Source organism: Cryptococcus neoformans, chromosome 6 (assembly GCF_000149385.1).
Source record: "Cryptococcus neoformans var. neoformans B-3501A chromosome 6, whole genome shotgun sequence".
NCBI lineage: Eukaryota > Fungi > Basidiomycota > Tremellomycetes > Tremellales > Cryptococcaceae > Cryptococcus > Cryptococcus deneoformans.
The window spans coordinates 920,556-939,292 of record NC_009182.1 but is presented as its reverse complement, the minus strand read 5'-3'; the positions used below and the strand labels follow the sequence as shown (position 1 = coordinate 939,292).

General features: G+C 49.0%; 6 protein-coding genes across 6 annotated transcripts in view; 5 read left to right on the top strand and 1 right to left on the bottom strand.

The window, feature by feature from the left end:
- Window positions 1–246: 246 nt before the first annotated feature.
- Window positions 247–2,034, top strand: CNBF3120 (hypothetical protein; the record flags this gene model as incomplete). Its single annotated transcript, XM_769539.1, has 9 exons — window positions 247–382; window positions 444–487; window positions 534–535; window positions 582–1,153; window positions 1,207–1,218; window positions 1,266–1,387; window positions 1,439–1,553; window positions 1,605–1,839; window positions 1,896–2,034. 9 exons carry the CDS (start codon window positions 247–249, stop codon window positions 2,032–2,034), a joined length of 1,377 nt encoding a protein of 458 aa, XP_774632.1.
- A 285-nt stretch (window positions 2,035–2,319) lies between these two features.
- Window positions 2,320–4,124, top strand: CNBF3110 (hypothetical protein; the record flags this gene model as incomplete). The annotated part of the gene is made up of 6 exons (XM_769538.1): window positions 2,320–2,708; window positions 2,757–2,920; window positions 2,985–3,067; window positions 3,122–3,735; window positions 3,789–3,917; window positions 3,980–4,124. The coding sequence occupies 6 exons, from the start codon at window positions 2,320–2,322 to the stop codon at window positions 4,122–4,124; spliced, it is 1,524 nt and encodes a 507-aa protein (XP_774631.1).
- A 401-nt stretch (window positions 4,125–4,525) lies between these two features.
- Window positions 4,526–10,942, top strand: CNBF3100 (hypothetical protein; the record flags this gene model as incomplete). The annotated part of the gene is made up of 13 exons (XM_769537.1): window positions 4,526–4,575; window positions 4,736–4,942; window positions 4,993–5,116; window positions 5,164–6,957; window positions 7,007–8,887; window positions 8,935–9,089; window positions 9,144–9,228; window positions 9,279–9,752; window positions 9,804–9,945; window positions 9,997–10,089; window positions 10,144–10,178; window positions 10,240–10,295; window positions 10,351–10,942. 13 exons carry the CDS (start codon window positions 4,526–4,528, stop codon window positions 10,940–10,942), a joined length of 5,688 nt encoding a protein of 1,895 aa, XP_774630.1.
- Window positions 10,943–11,399: 457 nt separating this feature from the next.
- CNBF3090 (hypothetical protein) lies at window positions 11,400–13,162 on the top strand (the record flags this gene model as incomplete). Its single annotated transcript, XM_769536.1, has 9 exons — window positions 11,400–11,583; window positions 11,764–11,819; window positions 11,892–12,000; window positions 12,061–12,149; window positions 12,199–12,224; window positions 12,277–12,307; window positions 12,358–12,426; window positions 12,474–12,647; window positions 12,707–13,162. The coding sequence occupies 9 exons, from the start codon at window positions 11,400–11,402 to the stop codon at window positions 13,160–13,162; spliced, it is 1,194 nt and encodes a 397-aa protein (XP_774629.1).
- Window positions 13,163–13,494: 332 nt separating this feature from the next.
- On the top strand, window positions 13,495–15,091 carry CNBF3080 (hypothetical protein; the record flags this gene model as incomplete). Its single annotated transcript, XM_769535.1, has 4 exons — window positions 13,495–13,792; window positions 13,867–14,330; window positions 14,388–14,590; window positions 14,650–15,091. The coding sequence occupies 4 exons, from the start codon at window positions 13,495–13,497 to the stop codon at window positions 15,089–15,091; spliced, it is 1,407 nt and encodes a 468-aa protein (XP_774628.1).
- A 222-nt stretch (window positions 15,092–15,313) lies between these two features.
- CNBF3070 (hypothetical protein) overlaps window positions 15,314–18,737 on the bottom strand; it is a gene marked incomplete at both ends in the record, with an annotated part of 3,772 nt that continues 348 nt past the window's right edge. Inside the window, 20 exons of the mRNA XM_769534.1 lie at window positions 15,314–15,419; window positions 15,478–15,544; window positions 15,595–15,623; window positions 15,682–15,714; window positions 15,762–15,867; window positions 15,944–16,002; window positions 16,052–16,112; window positions 16,229–16,349; window positions 16,417–16,488; window positions 16,545–16,726; window positions 16,776–16,903; window positions 16,961–16,997; window positions 17,060–17,095; window positions 17,156–17,247; window positions 17,299–17,359; window positions 17,417–17,574; window positions 17,628–17,705; window positions 17,753–17,829; window positions 17,885–17,977; window positions 18,039–18,737. The exon at window positions 18,039–18,737 is cut by the window's right edge and continues 348 nt beyond it. Of these exons, the coding sequence (XP_774627.1) occupies window positions 15,314–15,419; window positions 15,478–15,544; window positions 15,595–15,623; window positions 15,682–15,714; window positions 15,762–15,867; window positions 15,944–16,002; window positions 16,052–16,112; window positions 16,229–16,349; window positions 16,417–16,488; window positions 16,545–16,726; window positions 16,776–16,903; window positions 16,961–16,997; window positions 17,060–17,095; window positions 17,156–17,247; window positions 17,299–17,359; window positions 17,417–17,574; window positions 17,628–17,705; window positions 17,753–17,829; window positions 17,885–17,977; window positions 18,039–18,737 (2,295 nt within the window). The remainder of the gene's footprint in view (window positions 15,420–15,477; window positions 15,545–15,594; window positions 15,624–15,681; window positions 15,715–15,761; window positions 15,868–15,943; window positions 16,003–16,051; window positions 16,113–16,228; window positions 16,350–16,416; window positions 16,489–16,544; window positions 16,727–16,775; window positions 16,904–16,960; window positions 16,998–17,059; window positions 17,096–17,155; window positions 17,248–17,298; window positions 17,360–17,416; window positions 17,575–17,627; window positions 17,706–17,752; window positions 17,830–17,884; window positions 17,978–18,038) is intronic.

Here is an 18,737-nt window from a genome sequence, read left to right as displayed (position 1 = left end):
TGGAGCGCAGCATGCGGTGAATCGGACATGACCGAATGAAAAAGTTGTTATCGCGCGCCAACCGGTTAGTAGCTGAGTAGATCCCCGCTCGACGACTCCGGGCCATCTTATCCATCTCGGTCGTTTAATTGCGTCGACTCAAGATCCGGCCGTCAATCTTCACAGCGCCCATATCACACCCTATATATATACCTTTACGCCATTCCTCACCTTCCCGTCGTATACATCCATCCATTAACAGGCAATATGACCGCTGCTACCATCTCCACAGAAACAGTCACCCAGGTTCAGGCCCCGGGAACCAAGGCCAACGGCACATCCGGCAAGTACAACCCTCGAAACTACCTCAGCGACAGGGCCAAGGTTACTGAGATTGATGGAAGTGAGTGTGATAAATCGGGGTACTCGCACGGGGGGATAGATAGAGCTGATGTTTTTCATAGTTCGTGGTTTGATGGCTTGCGAGGGGCCTGGCATTGTCTCCTTCGTAAGTTAAATCTTGATCTTTTGAAGCACGCGCTTACCTAGAATAGCTGTATGCCCATCCTTCTCCCACGAATTCTATTACTAACACGCCTTAGTGCCGGCCGACCTAACCCTGACACCTTCCCATTCAACTCCATCACCCTCAACCTCAAGCCCCCTCTTGGCCTTCCAGAGTCCTCCAACAACATGCCCGTTTCCATCACCATTGAGGACCCTGACCTTGCTATTGCCCTCCAATATGCGCCTTCTTCCGGTATTCCCAAGCTTCGTGAATGGCTTGCTGACTTGCAAGCCCATGTGCACGAGCGACCAAGAGGTGATTACGATATTTCTATCGGAAGCGGTAGTCAGGACTTGATGTTCAAGGGATTCCAGGCCGTACTCAACCCTGGAGATCCCGTATTGCTTGAGACCCCTATGTACCCAGGCGTTCTCCCTGTCATGAGAGTTCTGAAAGCGGAGTCAGTCGAGGTTGATGTCGATGACCAAGGCCTATCGGCTGAGAACCTGGAAAAGGTCTTGAGCGAATGGCCTGCAGACAAAAAGAGGCCTAGGGTGCTTTACACCTCTCCTATTGGATCCAACCCTTCTGGATGCTCCGCGCCCAAGGAGAGAAAGTTGGAGGTTTTGAAGGTGTGCAAGAAGTACGGCGTTTTAATCTTTGAGGGTGAGTGGTTTTCAGTAAAAGAAATTCGATCTTATGCTGATTCGCATATGCAGACGATCCTTACTGTGAGCCAACAGTCTCATGGCTACAAATAATCACTGACGTCCAATAGATTACCTCGCTGAAAAGCTCATTCCCAGTTACTTCGCCCTTGAAAAGCAAGTCTACCCAGAGGGAGGTCATGTCGTTCGATTCGACTCTTTCTCTAAACTTCTCTCCGCCGGTATGCGATTGGTACGTCATCGTGCGCATCCCACAGAAGCAACTCGCTGACGTATACCATAGGGCTTTGCTACCGGCCCTAAGGAAATCCTTCACGCTATCGATGTGAGCACTGCTGGTGCCAATTTGCACACCAGTGCTGTCTCCCAAGGTGTCGCCCTTCGCCTCATGCAGTACTGTATATCGTATTCTTTTTGCCTTTTTTTGCATGTCTAACATTCTGATGTAGGGGGCATTGAGGGTTTCCTCGCCCACGGCCGTGCAGTCGCCAAGCTCTACGCCGAGCGTCGAGCTCAATTCGAAGCCACCGCGCACAAGTACCTCGACGGTTTGGCGTCTTGGGTCTCTCCTGTGGCTGGTATGTTCCTCTGGATCGATCTTAGACCCGCTGGTATCGAGGATTCCTATGAATTGATCAGACACGAGGCTCTGGCCAAGGGTGTGTTGGGTGTTCCTGGGATGGCGTGAGTATCGTATTGTTTTGCCTTTATAAACTTTACAAGGCTGACTTTGTGCATAGTTTCTACCCCACTGGAAGGAAGAGCTCTCATGTTCGGGTATCCTTCTCTATCGTTGACCTTGGAGAGGAGTCGGATTTGGGTTTCCAGAGGTTGGCAGAGGCTATCAAGGACAAGCGCAAAGCCCTGGGTTTGGCTTAAAGATGGCCGTTAATAATTGTCAATCGTCCATCAGTATATTACAATGTAGATGGGTTATATCATATAGCGTATTTTGCTACGCTTTAAAATTGCCATGAATATGCATACATGTATCGTTATTGAAGCTATAATGGGTGCTGGTGCCACACCCAGGCAGAGTATGTAACTCCGGGGAACGCCGCTTTGCTATGGTTTTGTTATGGGGGCAAACAATTAGTGAGGGTGGAGGAAGTCCACTCGGCACGACCATTGAGAGCGCACAGCGTAAACAAATTCAATTTCCGAATGGAAATCAACCCCAAACCGACACAATCATCTTCTGGAGAAGGTATCATCAATGGTGGCGGAAACATAACCTCTGATCAGGGTGTCGGTGGTCAGCGGAGAGATGTCACTGGTGGGGTTGGTCCCAGTGGAGCAGTGATTGGGGTGGATAACTCTAGGACTTCTACTCCTGGCGCCGGCCCCTCGACCACGCCCTTACCCTCAAAAGCTGGAACCCCAGGAGCAACACCCCAAACACCAGCTACTGCACGAGAAGTAGAAGACCAGGCAGCTGCGGACTCTAGCACTGGCCCTAGTTGGGAGGTTCAGTTGGCAGGTAGGAAGAGGAAGTGGGGTATGATGGGCTTTACAAAGGAAGAGCAAGATATCATGGAACAGGACTCCTTATCGTGAGCTCCCTTTGTGGTTTTTGGATGGACCGAACTAAATAATGACAGGTTGCAACTGGCTTTGGCAATGGACCAAGAAGCCACTCTCTATCCACCACCACCGACTGCGTTTTCGTCCTATGAGGATGCAGTGCAACGGTTACTACCGTATCATGTGTGGCAAGTGTACGATGAAGAGTTGGATACATGGGAAAAGGCAGATGTTGCGAAAGGTGCGTATTTCTGGGGACTATGGGCAATGATAAGGTGGTATAAAGCTAATGGCATGGATTGCAGAAACAAAAGAAGCGGAAGATATCCTGGACAAAATAAAAGGATTAAAAGAACGGTTTGCTAAAGCTCGTCGGCGAGAAGATGATGTAGGTTGCCTTACTCTCAGACGAGGCTTGGCTGACTTCAGTGACGTTGATTAGCGTCTGTCACCGCTACCATCAACTATCTCTTTCTTCCAGTCGTCCACTACCAACGAACGCGAAGAGCTCACTTCCCTTCAAACAAAACTAAGGACCGCGAGAGCCGAGCTGAGTGCTATAGAGCAAGAACAGAAGAAGATAGCAGAGGAGAAGAGGAAAGAGAGGATGGAAGAAGAAGGCAGAAAAGCGGTGGCAGCTATGGCAATGCAGCAGGCAGCGCGGCAGCAGCTTGTGGCACAGGCTCAAGCGCAGAATTCAAATCAAGCATCATCAAGAGCAGCGACGCCTAGCTCCCAATTATCTGGACCTAGTCCAGTCGGTACTCCCACCAGAATAGGATCGCCACCCAAACGAGGAAGAGGCCGGCCGCCCGCTATGAGTAAAATCTCAGGACCACCTCCTGGTAGCTTTCCAGCGCGCGCAGGACCATCTGGCACGCCGACTACCTCAGGAGTCAATACGCCGGTTGTGCCCGGCACACCTCAATCTGGTGCTGCTAGTGGTATTGGTGCCGGTAGACCGCCGGGTCAAATGGTGAATGGATCTGGTACAAGCACGCCTGTCAGACCCCCAAATCCTCCTCCACAGGGTCCTGTATCTATAACCGTCAACTTGTATGTTTGGCAATTCAATTAGTAGGATGGGAAAGCGCTGATATCCATGGCAGATCATTAATACCGCAACTAGTTGCCATTGGTTTGATTGCTGTCCCCCCTAATACGGCACCAGGTGCACCAAAACCACCTGGAATAATTATTAAATCACTTGATGATAAGAAAAGTGTAGTAGTACAAATGTGCGTTGTGACTTTTATATGCTTTTTTTGCCAAGACGTGTCTAATTGACCCAAAATGGTAGAAACCTTGCGATGTGTTCAAAACCTCAGTTATTAGGACTTGCAAAAGTGTTAAATGTCAACACGGTTAAATCAGCAACTCCATCCGCACCATCGACTCCTGGAGGCTCAGGATCGGGATCAGGAGCAGGGCCGAGTGTCAAGTGAGCGGAGAGTTGAAGTAGGCAGTGACGAGCAGCGAGAAGAAGCAATTAGAATCATTAAAGTTGGCACTTGCATCATCATCTGGAATAGACACTATGTGCATAGCATGGGATGTAGTATACTTATTTGTATGAGACATATAACAATTTCTGAGATTGGGTTACGTATTATAAGGTTGGGCGGGAAAGAAAGAGCACACACTTCTTTCGCACCGCCCCTGGTCCCTTGCCGCCCTTTGCGCACGGGCCACCGCCTCGAGGGAGTAGAAGGACAGTTCTGTGAGTCCTTTGTAGTTTCTCCGCCAATACAGCATTCCTTATTATTTCCACTCGTCCTCGCAACACTCTCGTCACCACAGGAAGAAGACAGGGAAGGAAGAAAGAGCAGAGCATATCTGCCCAGAAATGGCACAACAACCTCCACCATCGCGCTTCCAGGGCGTCACTGATCTTTCGTGCGTCTCCAAACAACATCTCATTCTTCTCCGCTCAGACTGACCCATGCACCAGCTCGCTCGCCGTCACAGAGGATACAGTCCTAGTAACCCTCCAGGAGCGCTATCTCGCTCATAAACCATACACTTCTCTTTCACCAGCAGCTCTTGTTTTTCTCAGCCCTTATTCCTATCTCCCAATTGACGGTGAAGAGTCGCTACTGCGCTATGTTGAAGAGTATTACCAATGCAATAACGAGGAAGGAGGAAGCAGGAATGAGCAAGGGTGGTGGAAGAAGAAGCTGGAAGAACCGCATGTGTTTCAGTTGGCGCTGGGCGCATACTATAATATGAGAAGGACCGGGCAAGATCAGGTGATAATTGCCAGGTGAAGTACTGCGATGCTGTCGATTCGGATGTACCACTAATACAGTGCAGTGGGCCTACTGGTTCTGGCAAGAGTGAATTGAAGAGATTGGCTATCGAAGCTATCACTCAGGTCAGCCTCGCCAACCCTGGGAAAAAAGGGTCAAAAATAGGACTACAGGTCTCCAGCGCCGAGGTATGTCCTACAGATCATTTCACCTGCACGAGCTCACGAAGACAAAGTTCATCCTCAAATGCTTTGGAAATGCCCATACTCTGTCCAATGACGAGGCGTCGCGTTTCGGCACCTATACCGAATTACAATTCAACGAAAGAGGTCGTTTGGAGGGCTTGAAGACGATCGTTTACTACTTTGAACGTTCTCGTGTATCTCAAGTTCCAATCAACGGCGAGCGCAACTTTCATGCCTTCTATTATCTTGTCTCTGGTGCACCGGAAGAGGAGCGGAACTTCCTGAAGCTTGGCGATGTTTCAGACTATCGTTATCTCAACTGTCGAGTTCGACGTGTAGGCGTGGACGATCGCCACCGTTATAGCCAACTCAGGCAAGCGTTCAAGATGATCGGGATTTCAAGCCGGCTCATAGCCCAAATCTTCCAGCTTCTGGCGTCCATTCTTCACATAGGTAACCTCCGGTTCTCGCCCAGCGATGGTATACAGGAAGGTGCATCTGTTATCAACATGGACACTCTTGATACCGTGGCCGAATTTTTGGGTGTTCATTCTGAAAGCCTTGCCGAGATATTCTCTCTTAAAACCATCCTCGTCAGAAAGGAAGTTTGCACTACGTTCCTTGGGCCGGAACAAGCAGAACAAGTCCGAGACGAGCTTGCACGAACGCTCTATTCATTACTCTTCTCGTGGCTTAATGAGCATATCAATACAAGGCTATGTAAAGACAGCTTCGGATCCTTTATCGCATTGGTCGACCTCCCTGGCATCCAGCGTAACTCTGGATCTATGGGGTCTCTCAACTCAGTGGATCAATTTTGTCTCAATTTTGCCGCTGAAAAAATGCACAACTGGGTATTGCACAGGATACACGAGACGACAAGGCAGGAAGCAGAGGCTGAGAGGCTGCTAATATCTCGAGTGCCATATTTTGACAATTCAGAGTGCCTTGGGATGCTGTCCAACCCTCGAGGCGGATTGATAAGTGTTATTGACGACTTGTCACAGAAGAAGCGCTCGGAGAGTAACTTACTTGAAAGCCTTGGCAAGAGGTTCCACAACCATCCTTCTATGTCCATCTCCCCTCAAGGAAATCGGTCTTCAGCATCATTCACCATCAATCACTATGACGGTCCTGTCACATACTCTACATCCAACTTCCTCGAACGCAACGCCAACGAGACAAGCACTGACATCATCCAACTCCTCCGCGGCGACACTACCTCACGATCTCAGGTCTCCACTACTGAAGGGCATGGCTCAAGTAACCCGTTCATCAAGGGCTTATTTGGGATGAAAAACATCGCCATGCAAACTCACCCTAGAAGCGACTCTACCATCGTTGCCGCTCAACAATCTGTACGACCTGTCCGAGCACCGTCAACCCGACGTAAGAAGATGATGTCACTTGTACCTGTCTCTGAGGAAGGAGGCGAAGAAGCTAGCGACTTCCAAGTAGGAGGTGGTAATGATGAATCTTCTCCGAAGGAACTGCATTGCATTGCCGGTCAACACTGGGCCGCAGTTGATTCGTTGTTGAAATCGTTTGACCAAACTCAGACTTGGTACATATTCGCTCTCAGGCCCAACGACAGTCAGTTACCATTTCAGTTTGACTTGCGAAGTATGAAACAACAAGTTAGAAGCTTTGGATTAGTGGAGATGGCGCAACAGCTTCAGACGTCTTGGGAAGTGAGGTTACCACATAAGGAGGCTTGCGAAAGGTACAACGAAGAGTTAGTGTACCGAGGGATACCAGAGGGAACAGGCGACGTTGAGAGACTAAGGGATCTAAAGCGACTGATGAGTTTGAATGATGCAGATATGGGTATTGGACTCCAGCGAGTGAGTCAACAATAGCCGCCTATTACCACATGGGCTGATAATAAATCAGGTATTCCTTTCGAACAATCTCTTTCATTTCCTGGAGGACCGACTACGGGCCAAAGAGCCCGGAGAACAACATGCCTACGAGGATCTTGGCCACAGAAAGCTGCAAACCGATCCGTTCTCCCCCCATCGCTACCAGCCTGCAACTTTCGACTCACAAGAACATGTGTATAGAGATCCTTCTATCCGCCCTGTGGACTCATCTTCAAACTTGCCGCTCATGGAACACGCTCGGCCCATCGTCAACAATTCACTTGAAATTGACGACCATGAGAGCTCTCCCGTGCCATACATAAGTTATGGAGGAAGATCAATCACCGATATCGAAGGATACGCTTCTTCTCGTGATCTCTTGGCGAGCTCCATCCACAAGAGCGAAAAGGACCCCCTAGATACCGAGCCTCAGGCGGGAGAGACCACTGAAGTGTACCGCGAGTCTATTGCAAGGCGTCGATGGGTTTGGCTTTGTTCTATCCTCACATGGTGGATACCTGGCTTTGTGCTATCCAAAATTGCCGGAATGAAGAGACAGGATATCCGACAAGCATGGAGGGAAAAGCTCGCCATCAACATGATCATCTGGTTCATCTGCGGATGCGCCATCTTTGTCATTGCGATTCTTGGTCCTATCATATGTCCCACTCAACATGTCTACAGTGCGAGCGAGCTGGCTAGTCACAGTTACACGTTAGACCCTAACAATGCTTTTGTGGCAATCCGCGGCGAGGTGTTTGACTTGTCTCAGTTTGCACCGACTCATCTCACAGCAGTATCGGTCGTTCCCACCAAAAGCATTATGCAGTACGGTGGCTTGGACGCGAGCGAGCTCTTTCCCGTCCAAGTCTCGGCGCTTTGTGGAGGTGTTTCTGGTTCCATCAGCCAGTATGTCACCCTTGACAGCACCAACACCACCGACGTTTACTCGCAGTATCACGATTTCCGCGCTTACACCAATGACTCTCGACCGGATTGGTACGCTGAGATGATGATCATGATGCGTCACCGATTCCGCGTTGGATTCATGGGCTACACAAAGAAGGACTTGAAAACAATGGCTGCGCAGGGCAAAGCTGTCGCCATATATGACAATTTAGTATACGACATGTCGAATTATATCCGGCAAAATGGCGGAGGGCTGAGAGCACCCGATGGGGTCAATCTTACCGCCCAAGACCAAGCTGATCGTCAGTTCATGAGCGACCAAGTCGTATCATTGTTCAAGTACAATTCTGGCAAGGACATCACTACCCTTCTGGACAACCTTGGCTCAACAATTGGCACAGATGTCGTCGACAGACAGAAAACGTGTCTACGCAATCTGTTCATCCTCGGTAAACTCGACACCCGAGATTCTGCCCAATGTCAGTTCTCGACCTACATCCTTCTCGCACTGAGCTGTGTCATGGTGGCAGTTATTGGATTCAAGTTTCTATCTGCTTTGCACTTTGGCTCTGTTCGTGCACCGGAATCCCACGACAAGTTTGTCATTTGTCAAGTACCTTGTTATACCGAAGGCGAAGAGTCTCTTCGACGTACTATTGACTCGCTCTGCAAGCTCAGGTACGATGATAAACGTAAACTTATTCTCGTCATCTGCGATGGTAACATCAAAGGTTTCGGTAATGACAAACCCACCCCTGCTATCGTGCTTGATATTCTTGGTGTTGACGTTAACAACGACCCAGAGCCATTGAGTTTCCAATCGCTTGGCGAGGGCGCAAAGCAGCATAATATGGGTAAAGTCTATGCGGGGTTGTACGAATGTGCCGGGCATGTTGTACCGTACCTGGTGATCGCCAAGGTCGGCAAACCGAATGAGAGGCAGAAGCCTGGTAACAGAGGTAAACGAGATTCACAAATGCTCGTGATGCACTTTTTAAACAAGGTGAGCTTTCCCCAACTAACATTTGGAGTCGAGCTGAGAGTATCTAGGTTCACTTCAGCGCACCGATGAATCCTCTGGAACTTGAAATGTATCACCAGATCAAGAACGTAATTGGTGTCAATCCCAGTTTCTACGAGTACCTATTCATGGTCGACGCTGATACGACTGTCGATGAAATGTCATTGAACCGTCTTGTTTCTGCGTGAGTGCATGTTTGTGATGCCTGCTAGTTCTGACTAATGGAAACGGCCACTAGAATGAGGCACGACAAGAAGATTATCGGTGTATGCGGAGAGACGTCCATTGCGAACGCCAAGCAGTCTATTGTGACAATGTCCCAAGTAAGGTATCATTTATCAACCCGGGTCCATTCACCTAACACATCCCACAGGTCTACGAATATTTCATCTCACATCACCTCTCCAAAGCGTTTGAAAGTCTCTTTGGTTCCATCACTTGTCTGCCCGGTTGTTTCTCCATGTACCGACTCCGTTCGCCAGACACGAACAAGCCATTATTTATCTCCCATGGTATCATCCAAGACTACTCTGAGAATCGGGTCGACACGTTGCATCTCAAGAACCTCCTCCACTTGGGTGAGGATAGATACCTGACTACCCTGGTTCTCAAGCATTTCCAAGATTACAAGACCAAGTTTGTGCGACATGCGTATGCCAAGACTGTGGCTCCTGATTCAATCAAGGTTTTATTGAGTCAAAGGCGTCGATGGATCAATTCCACTGTTCATAATCTTGCTGAACTTGTCTTTTTGGATCAATTATGTGGATTCTGTTGTTTCTCGATGAGGTTTGTGGTCTTTATTGACTTGTTGTCAACAATCATTGCACCTGTCACTGTTGCCTATGTGAGTCTCATGCTTCATTAGATCTATGTGAATAAACTGACAAGAGTGAAGATCGTGTACTTGATTTATCTAATCGTACACGATGGCTCGTCAATCCCTACTCTGAGTATCGTCATGCTCGCGGCCATCTACGGTCTACAAGCGATGATCTTCATCTTCCGTATGCGATGGGATATGATTGCTTGGATGATCTGTGAGTAGCCCATCTCTCCTAGACAATGAACACTACTGATAAGTTTCAAAGTCTATATCTGCGCCATTCCCGTTTTCTCATTCTTGCTGCCGCTGTATTCTTTCTGGAAAATGGACGACTTCAGTTGGGGTTCTACGAGGCTGGGTGAGTCGTTTGGCTTTGTAAATTTAGAACCAGAATTGACAACCATTTGCGTAGTCGTCGGTGATAAGGGCAAAAAAATTGTCATCCATGTAAGCCTTTTGCAGTCTCACGACGTTACAAGATGGACATCTCAGCTGACGCTCTCGTCAGGATGAAGGTAAATTCGACCCGTCTTCTATTCCGTTGAGAAGCTGGGAAGAATATGAGTGAGTTCATTACCATCTATTAGGCAAGAAGGTAGTTGTTGCTGACCCTGCAAAGGAATGAACTCTGGGACCAAGAATCTGTTCACTCTGGATCGTACATGCCACCAAAGGCCGAATATTCGTACGACTACCCGCGCGCCCAATCGACGTATAGCTACGGCGGTCATGGTTATGAGCAACCGGTCCACCCTGTGCAGACACGGAGCACGTCTCCTGTCAGTTCGCGTTATCAGATGAGCCAGTTCCGCCAAAGCCCTTATCAGAGTCCCTATCAAGGGCCATACGGTGGAAGTGCGGTGGATTTCAGGCCTAGCCGTATGGATATGGCACATCAACCCTCGTTGGACGATACATCATCCTTCCACCAGCCATATCAACCTCCTCCACGACCTCAAAGCTCCTACGCATTCAATCTCCCCGACCCTTCTTCAGACTCCTTCACCGCTCCCGCAGTCGATTACCTCGGTGCGCAAGCGATAACAGATAGTCAGCTGGAGAGATCGATAAGAAAGATATGTGCGAATGCAGAGCTGGACAAGTTGACGAAGAAGGGAGTGAGAAAAGAGCTGGAAAGGGAGTATGGTGTTGAGTTGACTGAGAGGAGGGAGACCATCAATAGATTGGTCGAGAAAGTTTTGACAGAGTAGCCGGAAAAGAGCCTTTGTAATGTATCGAGGGAGCGGTTAGCTTCGTCGAAGAGTGAGGTGACGTTCCGAGGTGTGGCTTGATTGCATATGATATATGTTGTACATAGCTGTTATGGACATTGAATTGAGCATCGATCCGATATATGGTCTGAAAGTGGGATGGCAGTAGGAAAGCGAGTCTAAAAACGTGAAACATGGCGGACGATCGGCAGGGAAGGCCTGGAGCTGCCCAAAACGACGACCTGCCCAAAACGACGACATGCGGTGGCCCAAAATGGGCAATGTGGGCTGTAATACCGAGCCTACCAAACTGAATCCAGGAATACATGCCCAAAACCCAAAAGGTAATCTGGGCTGGACCCTTGATCGCGCGCTAGCCTCTTTGCCGTGAAAGCCCCCCGTCGACTTTCTCTTGCATCTCAACTTTTTTTCCCACAGGAATAACCATCCCGGCACCATGTCCAAACCTTTCGTGCCCACACCCAACATCTCTCGCCCAGCCACTCCCTCCTCCCTCGACTACGGCAAGGACGAGGCCTCTTCCACCCTCCTGAGGGACATGGGCGAGCGGGGAGACAGAGAGAGGAAAGACAGGGAAGAGAGGGACAAGAAGGAGGCTATGCCGTCGGGACAGGATCAGGGTGAGTCTGGCCTCTGACTGACTGCGCATGTATGGAGGAAGAGACCAAGCTGGACACGGCGACTGGACTAGATGTATTGGCGGATGACATGGGAACGCGCCCTGCCATGCGCTATATCCCGTCTCGCTGCCACGTATGGGCGTGGGCTGAGGATAGACAAGTGCTGACCACGCGTCCTAGTCCTCCCCATCCTCTCGTACTGTGCTGCCAGTATCATGATGACCGTCGTCAACAAGGTGAGCCGTTCTGTCTGTTCCGGGTGCTGCGGACTGCGCGACGCGTTTCAACGCTGATCATTACATCCGCAGTACGTCGTGTCCGGCGCGAACTTCACCATGACCTTTTTGCTGTTGGCTATCCAATCGAGTGTCTGTGTTTTGGCCGTCACTACCGTGAAGAAGCTGGGTTTCATCTCTTGTTAGTCGATCGGCATGCTACATGTAAACAAGTCGGGCTGATAGGCTGGGTTCTATCTAGTCCGTGACTTTGACAAGAATGACGCCAAGGCCTGGTGGCCCATTTCTACATTGTTGGTGGCTGTCATCTACACTGGTTCAAAGGCTTTGGTAAGTTTAGTGGGGTTTTGAGTTGCAATCGATGCTAACAAAGATGTAGCAATTCTTGTCTATCCCCGTCTACACGTGAGCCGGCCGACCATCTTGAAAATGTGGACTGGACTGATCTCGTTTGTAGTATCTTCAAGAACTTGACCATTATCCTCATTGTCAGTATCGACACCATGGTTCAAGCCTTAAAAGCTAATCTCTTTTATAGGCCTACGGAGAAGTGTTTATGTTCAACGGTGCCGTCAGTGGTCTCACACTCTGTTCATTTGCTCTCATGGTGAGTACATTGAGTAAGGTCTAGGCATGTCGCTGATAATATCCCAGGTTGGCTCTTCCATCATCGCCGCCTGGTCCGATATCACTTCTGTGTGGAACAAGGAGCCTGAGCTTGACCCTATTACCGGTCTCGAGATTACTGTTGGCCCCGTATCTACGATTGGTGGCCTTAATGCTGGTTACATTTGGATGGCGCTCAACTGTTTCGTCTCTGCTGCCTACGTACGTACACTGTTTTGGAATGATATGCATAGCTGACAATATATTTGACAATCCAACAGGTTTTGTTCATGCGAAAGCGAATCAAGGTCACTGGCTTCAAGGACTGGGACTCTATGTATTACAACAACCTTCTCTCCATCCCCATCCTTGTCGTCTTCTCTCTTGTCATCGAAGACTGGGGTTCTGAATCTCTTGCCCTCAACTTCCCTGCTTCCAACCGTGTGCTCCTTCTCTCCGCCATGGCCTTTTCCGGCGCCGCTGCCGTCTTCATTTCATACTCTACCGCCTGGTGTGTTCGTATCACTGGTTCCACAACATACAGTATGGTCGGAGCTTTGAACAAGTTGCCTGTCGCCGCGAGCGGTATCTTGTTCTTTGGTGACCCCGCCAACTTTGGTAACATCTCGGCCATCGCTGTTGGTGGTGTCGCTGGTGTGGTGTACGCTGTGGCCAAGACTAACCAGGCAAAGGTGGAGAAGGCTAGGCAAGCAAGGGCCGCGGGTGGTAGGCCATAAGGTGCTTTTGAAAAAACAGGGGACCAGAAGTACGTTTGGTGATGATTCACGGTGTATACACATTGTGCAAAACGGGATTATTTAGAGAGAGCTCTACAGAGAGCGCTTGTTGCTTTGACCATGCATAGATAACAATCCGTTTGATAATAGTACATGCTGCTCATAGAATGTCCTTCACGTTGCATCGTTCATCCTCAATCGTCACCGCCAAGGTTCATTTTGTTATTGCGACTACCGGGGAAAAGTCAGGCACGAGAGAACAAATGAGGATTGAAAACGATTGTTGAAATTTCGACATTCATCGAACTTATTTTGTGCGACAAGCTCGAATAATGCCTGCCCCACCACCCATCGCGTACGCCACGCTCTCAGCCCCACTCTCGGCTGCCCCGTACATCCTCGGCATCACCCCCTCCCCCACCACCCCGCACCTCGTCCTCCGCCATCCCTCCCAATCCCTCACCATCGCAGACAACCAGACCCTTCAGCCCGTCGCAGCCCTCCAAGACGGTCATGCAGGTCACATCAGCTCTGTCTCATGCGACGGAGGGGAGCTATGGAGCGCCGCAGTAGATGGAAGTATCGTCAGGTGGGATGAGAGGAGCAGGCAAAAGGCCACGGCCATCAAAGGTTTGTCAGACATGGTTGCCCTGTCGCAATCTTGCCTCTCAACGCTCACAGAGCTAACACAACTGTCACTTCAGCATTCATTCGAAAGCCCCTTCCGGTCACTGCTCTCACCACCTCTGCCAACGACAGCCTCGTCATTGGCGGTACAGAGCTCGTTTCTTCCGAGGCACACATTCTCTTCTGGGACTCCCGTAATTCTTCTGCACCTCTATACACCCATTCGTCTACCCATTCGGATGATATCACCCATCTTTCCCTCTTGCGCTCATCGTCCACTTTTTTGCCCCCTTCTCACAACCCTGAAATCAAGACACCGAGTACTTTGCTGTTATCAGCATCTACAGATGGTCTTGTAGCCCTTTCTGACATGAAGGAGAGCGATGAGGAGGAAGCGCTGGTAGCGGAGGAAAACTGGGGGCAAAGTATTGCCGATGCGGGCGGGTACATGCACAAGGGAAAAATGAGTGTGTGGGCAAGAAGTGATATGGACGAAATGTGCCTCTGGGGCGCTGGAAGGGGGAACATTGGAGAAATCGAGGTTAGATTTTCCTTGCTCGATATTCCCTGTACGAACCTTGGCTGATACGGGCTGCAGCTGCAAGACCACAAGCAGTATCCCTCTTCGGAGTTCAAGTTCAAGACATTCACACCTCCCAAAACAGGACCCAGTATTACACAGACGGCTCTTGACGAGTTCAAGTCAAAGACGACATACAAATCCGATTATCTCATAAACGTCATACCTTCTCTCGGTGTAAGCAACGATGGGGCACCCATGACTGCCGTCGGCACGAATGAGTATGTCTACTATTTTTGTTTGGATAGGCGGGCCAAAAGCTGACAATGCTGTAATAAAGGGGCGATATGATCCTCCAACATCATTCTGCATCGACATCTTCTTACAAGCCATCCGCCTTCTTTCTTTCTGGACCAGGTGCCAATAGAGGCCATAAAGATGTTGTGCGGGCCATATATCATGATCTCGCAAATGAGGCTCTTTATACTGGGTCAGAAGATGGTGTCCTCGCTGGCTTTTCGTTAGCGTCTCTGCCAGAGAGGCTGACAGTTGGCGATCCCGAGGTTGATGACGATGGTGGAGATGGTAGGGAAGAGGATGAACACATGGATGAAGAAAGTGAGATTGAAACTGAAAGTAGTGAGGAGAGCGATGATGACGAAGACGAGGACATGGAGGAAGAAGGGCCCAGATATGGTCCTATCATTGGAGCAGGGTCCACAGGTCGGCCTGGAGCGGACAAGAAAGAAGAAAGACGTAAGAAGAGATACGGGCCCTATTAAACTAAATGCTGGACAATAATAATTCACTCAATGCATCGTGTATATGACATGTACCTGTAATCATTTTTTTTTTCGGCTACGGTCATGGTCGTCCAAATGTCCTGGAAGCTGTTACACCATGTAAAAGGGTATACGAGGATGCTGATGGTCTGAAAATTGTGGGAAATGAAACAAATAAAATCTGGTTAGCATTGATCAACCAAACTGTTCTTAGGTCGTTTCTTATTCGGAACTTGATCGAAAGTTGTCTGACGCCATGTCAACCTGAGCTGCACTTATGACCAGAGTGATGCTCACAATATTCGCGTTCGAGTATGCCTCGGGGAATCTGTGTCATTTCAGTTAGTCTTCAGAGAAGATGATGCATTTTATACGCTCCTGCTTACCGGGAGATATATGACGCCGTTGGGCGGTCGGCTGGGTCACAGCCTATGTTCTTCTTCTTTGGGTCCTCTACATATCATTGAGTGTGAGAGCAAACAGTCCAATGAATGGTCACGTACGATATACTCGAACATAATCGACCTCCATTCTTCAAGCTTCGGTGAGTCGTAGCAGAAGGATCAGAGAGAAAAGCAAATGGTACTCACTGCACAGGCCATAGCTTTTGTAAGCCAACGAAACTAATCGCCATGTCAGTCATCGTTTTCATGTCTAAAAATTTGCTCACTGGACAGCCCCGAAGTTCTCTGAGATACCCAAGTTGAGTACCATGTACATCGGTTCTTCTGTCACAAGCCGTTGATCAACTCCAGCTTCTTTATTAGGTCCCATAGCTAATGATATCGGGAGTCAGACAGGACGCATCACCGTGTTTGAAGGTTAGTAATTGTTCTGTAAAACATGACTAACCAGCTCCACGGACAGTCCAAGCTTTCTTGTTGTCGTTGACCCAAGTGATATAACCATCCCTGGCCTACTATCAGCGCAATTCCTCGTAACAATAGCAAGCCGACCTACGCTCCGGGAGCATATTCCATTCCATAGACCGCAAAACAACCAGTCTCGTCGGTACTATTACCTATTGTCAGTGCCCTATTTTTCGATGATTCCCAAGTATTCTGCGAAGGATTTACTAGCATTCCTATTGATATTGATATATTAGCAGTCAAGACTCATATGAAGGATATCATAAACTCACTTGGTTGGTCAAACTCAAGCCAGACGTAGCCTGTTGATAAACACTGCCCATATAGGTATTAATCTGGGTAACATCATTGTCATAAATTTCGTAATATTTGCTGGAAGAATTGATGAACTGCCCAACACACCATCAGGTCAACTCTTTCGTCTAAGGGATCAATCATGGAAGAAACTCGGCTCACGTGGTAGTTTGGGTTGAAAGGTGCCCATTGTCCTGACTGCGACACTTGACCCTTGCCAATCGACATATCAAGCTGGATTGTACAATATTAGTGCTTATAGTCTCCTCAAGAAGAATCTGATCGCTTACAGTAGCCTCAAATATATCAATCTCAGGGGCTGATCTCCCTACAAAAGATCCATCAGAATGTTTAGGCCCGGGGTGAGTGTCATCGTCAGGGCAGGTGCATCTTGAGAGACGTTGTCCAGGCAAGTACGAGAGCTCGTTGTTATGGCCCGGATCACCTTGAGTCAACGCTACTGTTGGTTTACCTGAATACGTTGATAAGGAGCTGTTCGACGATTAGAAAATCAGCCTTACCATTGAGCGTCTGATTGGGTAGCGTGCCGACGTCGCATGAATCATAGGTATATGGCCACGTGCCATCAAGAGATCCTCCATATCCCGCCCGTCCCAAGTTTCCCATAGCCCAAACAGCGGGCCAGAGACTATGGGGTCAGATTAGAATCACAACGATCATGTCGCATTTGGGTTAATGAACATACCCAGGAATGTCATTTGTGCCGGGGAGAGATACAGAAACTGTGACAATCGTAAGAAAGTCTTGCCCCAATTATCATACGAGCACTTGCCTTCCATATAACCACCTGTAAAGCAAAACCTATTCCAACTGGACATCACTTTTTAAAGGGAAAAAAATGAGCTCTGTTTGTCAATGTCATGAAGGTCTCAAGACTTACTACCCCCTTCAAAATTCATGCCATGACTAAAAATTTCATCAAGGGTAATGACCAGTTTTCCATTTTTAGTAGTCAATCGACTGGGGTCATACCTGTCAAGCGGAAATTAAGCTTTTGGCCACCAAATGATCTGTCACATTCACCATTCCAAGTTATTGGTTTGCCAATAATGTAAGTCGGCGGCTTCCCAGAAAGGGTCATCACCTATGGCAAGGCTTAATATTGTCTAGTAGTGCTCATCAGTGGTGTCACCTGACCCACCATTATAGAAAGTTCGTCCATCCTCATTGAACTCGTCTGAGAAAACGAGGTCCCATTCCTCCCCTGTGTCTAAACTTTTATGAGTATAGGCTTCGGGCGGCGTGTCGGGATCAATCAGCTGGAAAATGTTGGCTACGTCAGGCACTTGCCCCGTGGAACTTAAGGAGAACGTCAGTGGCGGCGATTAAGATGGGCGAATGAACGGGCGCACTTGATACCTCCTATATTAAACCCTCCATGCGTGTCTGCGGGTAGAGTAATGTAATACTCGAAGATAGGCAAGCCGGCGCTATATGCTGTTAGCTATTCGTTATGCGGGCTGAAAAGTGCGCTCACAAAAGGATAACAACAGCTAGGCCCATGATTGCCAAGCAGCCCAGGTTGGCAAGCCCACGGCTTGAAAAGTACTGGGTCTACGTACCAACCGCATGAGAATCACTTCAAAACAGAGGCATAGGGCTTACTCACATCAAGTTCATCTTGTGATTCCGGTCTGTGCAGTTCGTCATCATCCTCAGGGTTCGCCCCTTCCCACTGGGAGGGATCAATATGGAAGGGAAGCTACGAGAAGGCATGAGCCAACCATTACTCGCTTAGACTTGGCAAAGTCGTAGAAGCTCACCAGATCATACAGGCCTCGTTTTTCTTCATTCCCTTCCAATTCATTGACAAGCCTTGATTTGGGGAGAATATTCTTCATACCATACGCTCTTTTGGCCGCATGCCTCTTTAGCATCGCCTCTCTGTCAATCAGTCCCTCATCTGAGCCCGCGTCGGAATCGAGTCTGAATCTTGCGGCACTATCTGTATCAGTTCCAAATCCACTTCTCAATGAGGAAATGCTTCGAATGGTCATAATTGAAGATCCCGAGCTGCCAAAAACACTCAGAGCCGGCCTTGGGTCGCTGCCGAATGTCCTATTGCCAAAAACGACTGTATCGGGGTAGAAGTCCGCCAAGCTTGGTAGCGATGCGTTGAGCGGTGATGCACTACGAGCTGGAAACTGAGCTGCAAGGGGCGTGAGACTTGCATTGTGTGTATATCCGAGAGGGCTGGGCTTGTTCTTTGTAGACTGAGAGAGGCATACGTTGATTTCGGGACCGGACGTGAGGGCGGGCCCTTGTTGACGAGTTCCTGCGTCGGCTGCGACTGGAGGCCTATCAAGAGATCCTTCACGGGATGGGTATCCTCGAGTGTCGTAAACGGGTATGGCCATACTCCCCGCGTCGCTAAGCATCGATGGCGAAGGAAGATCCAGTACTAACCAATGGTCGTTCTTTTCCCCGCCGCTACCCATTTTGTCCCTCAACCATTTGCTTGT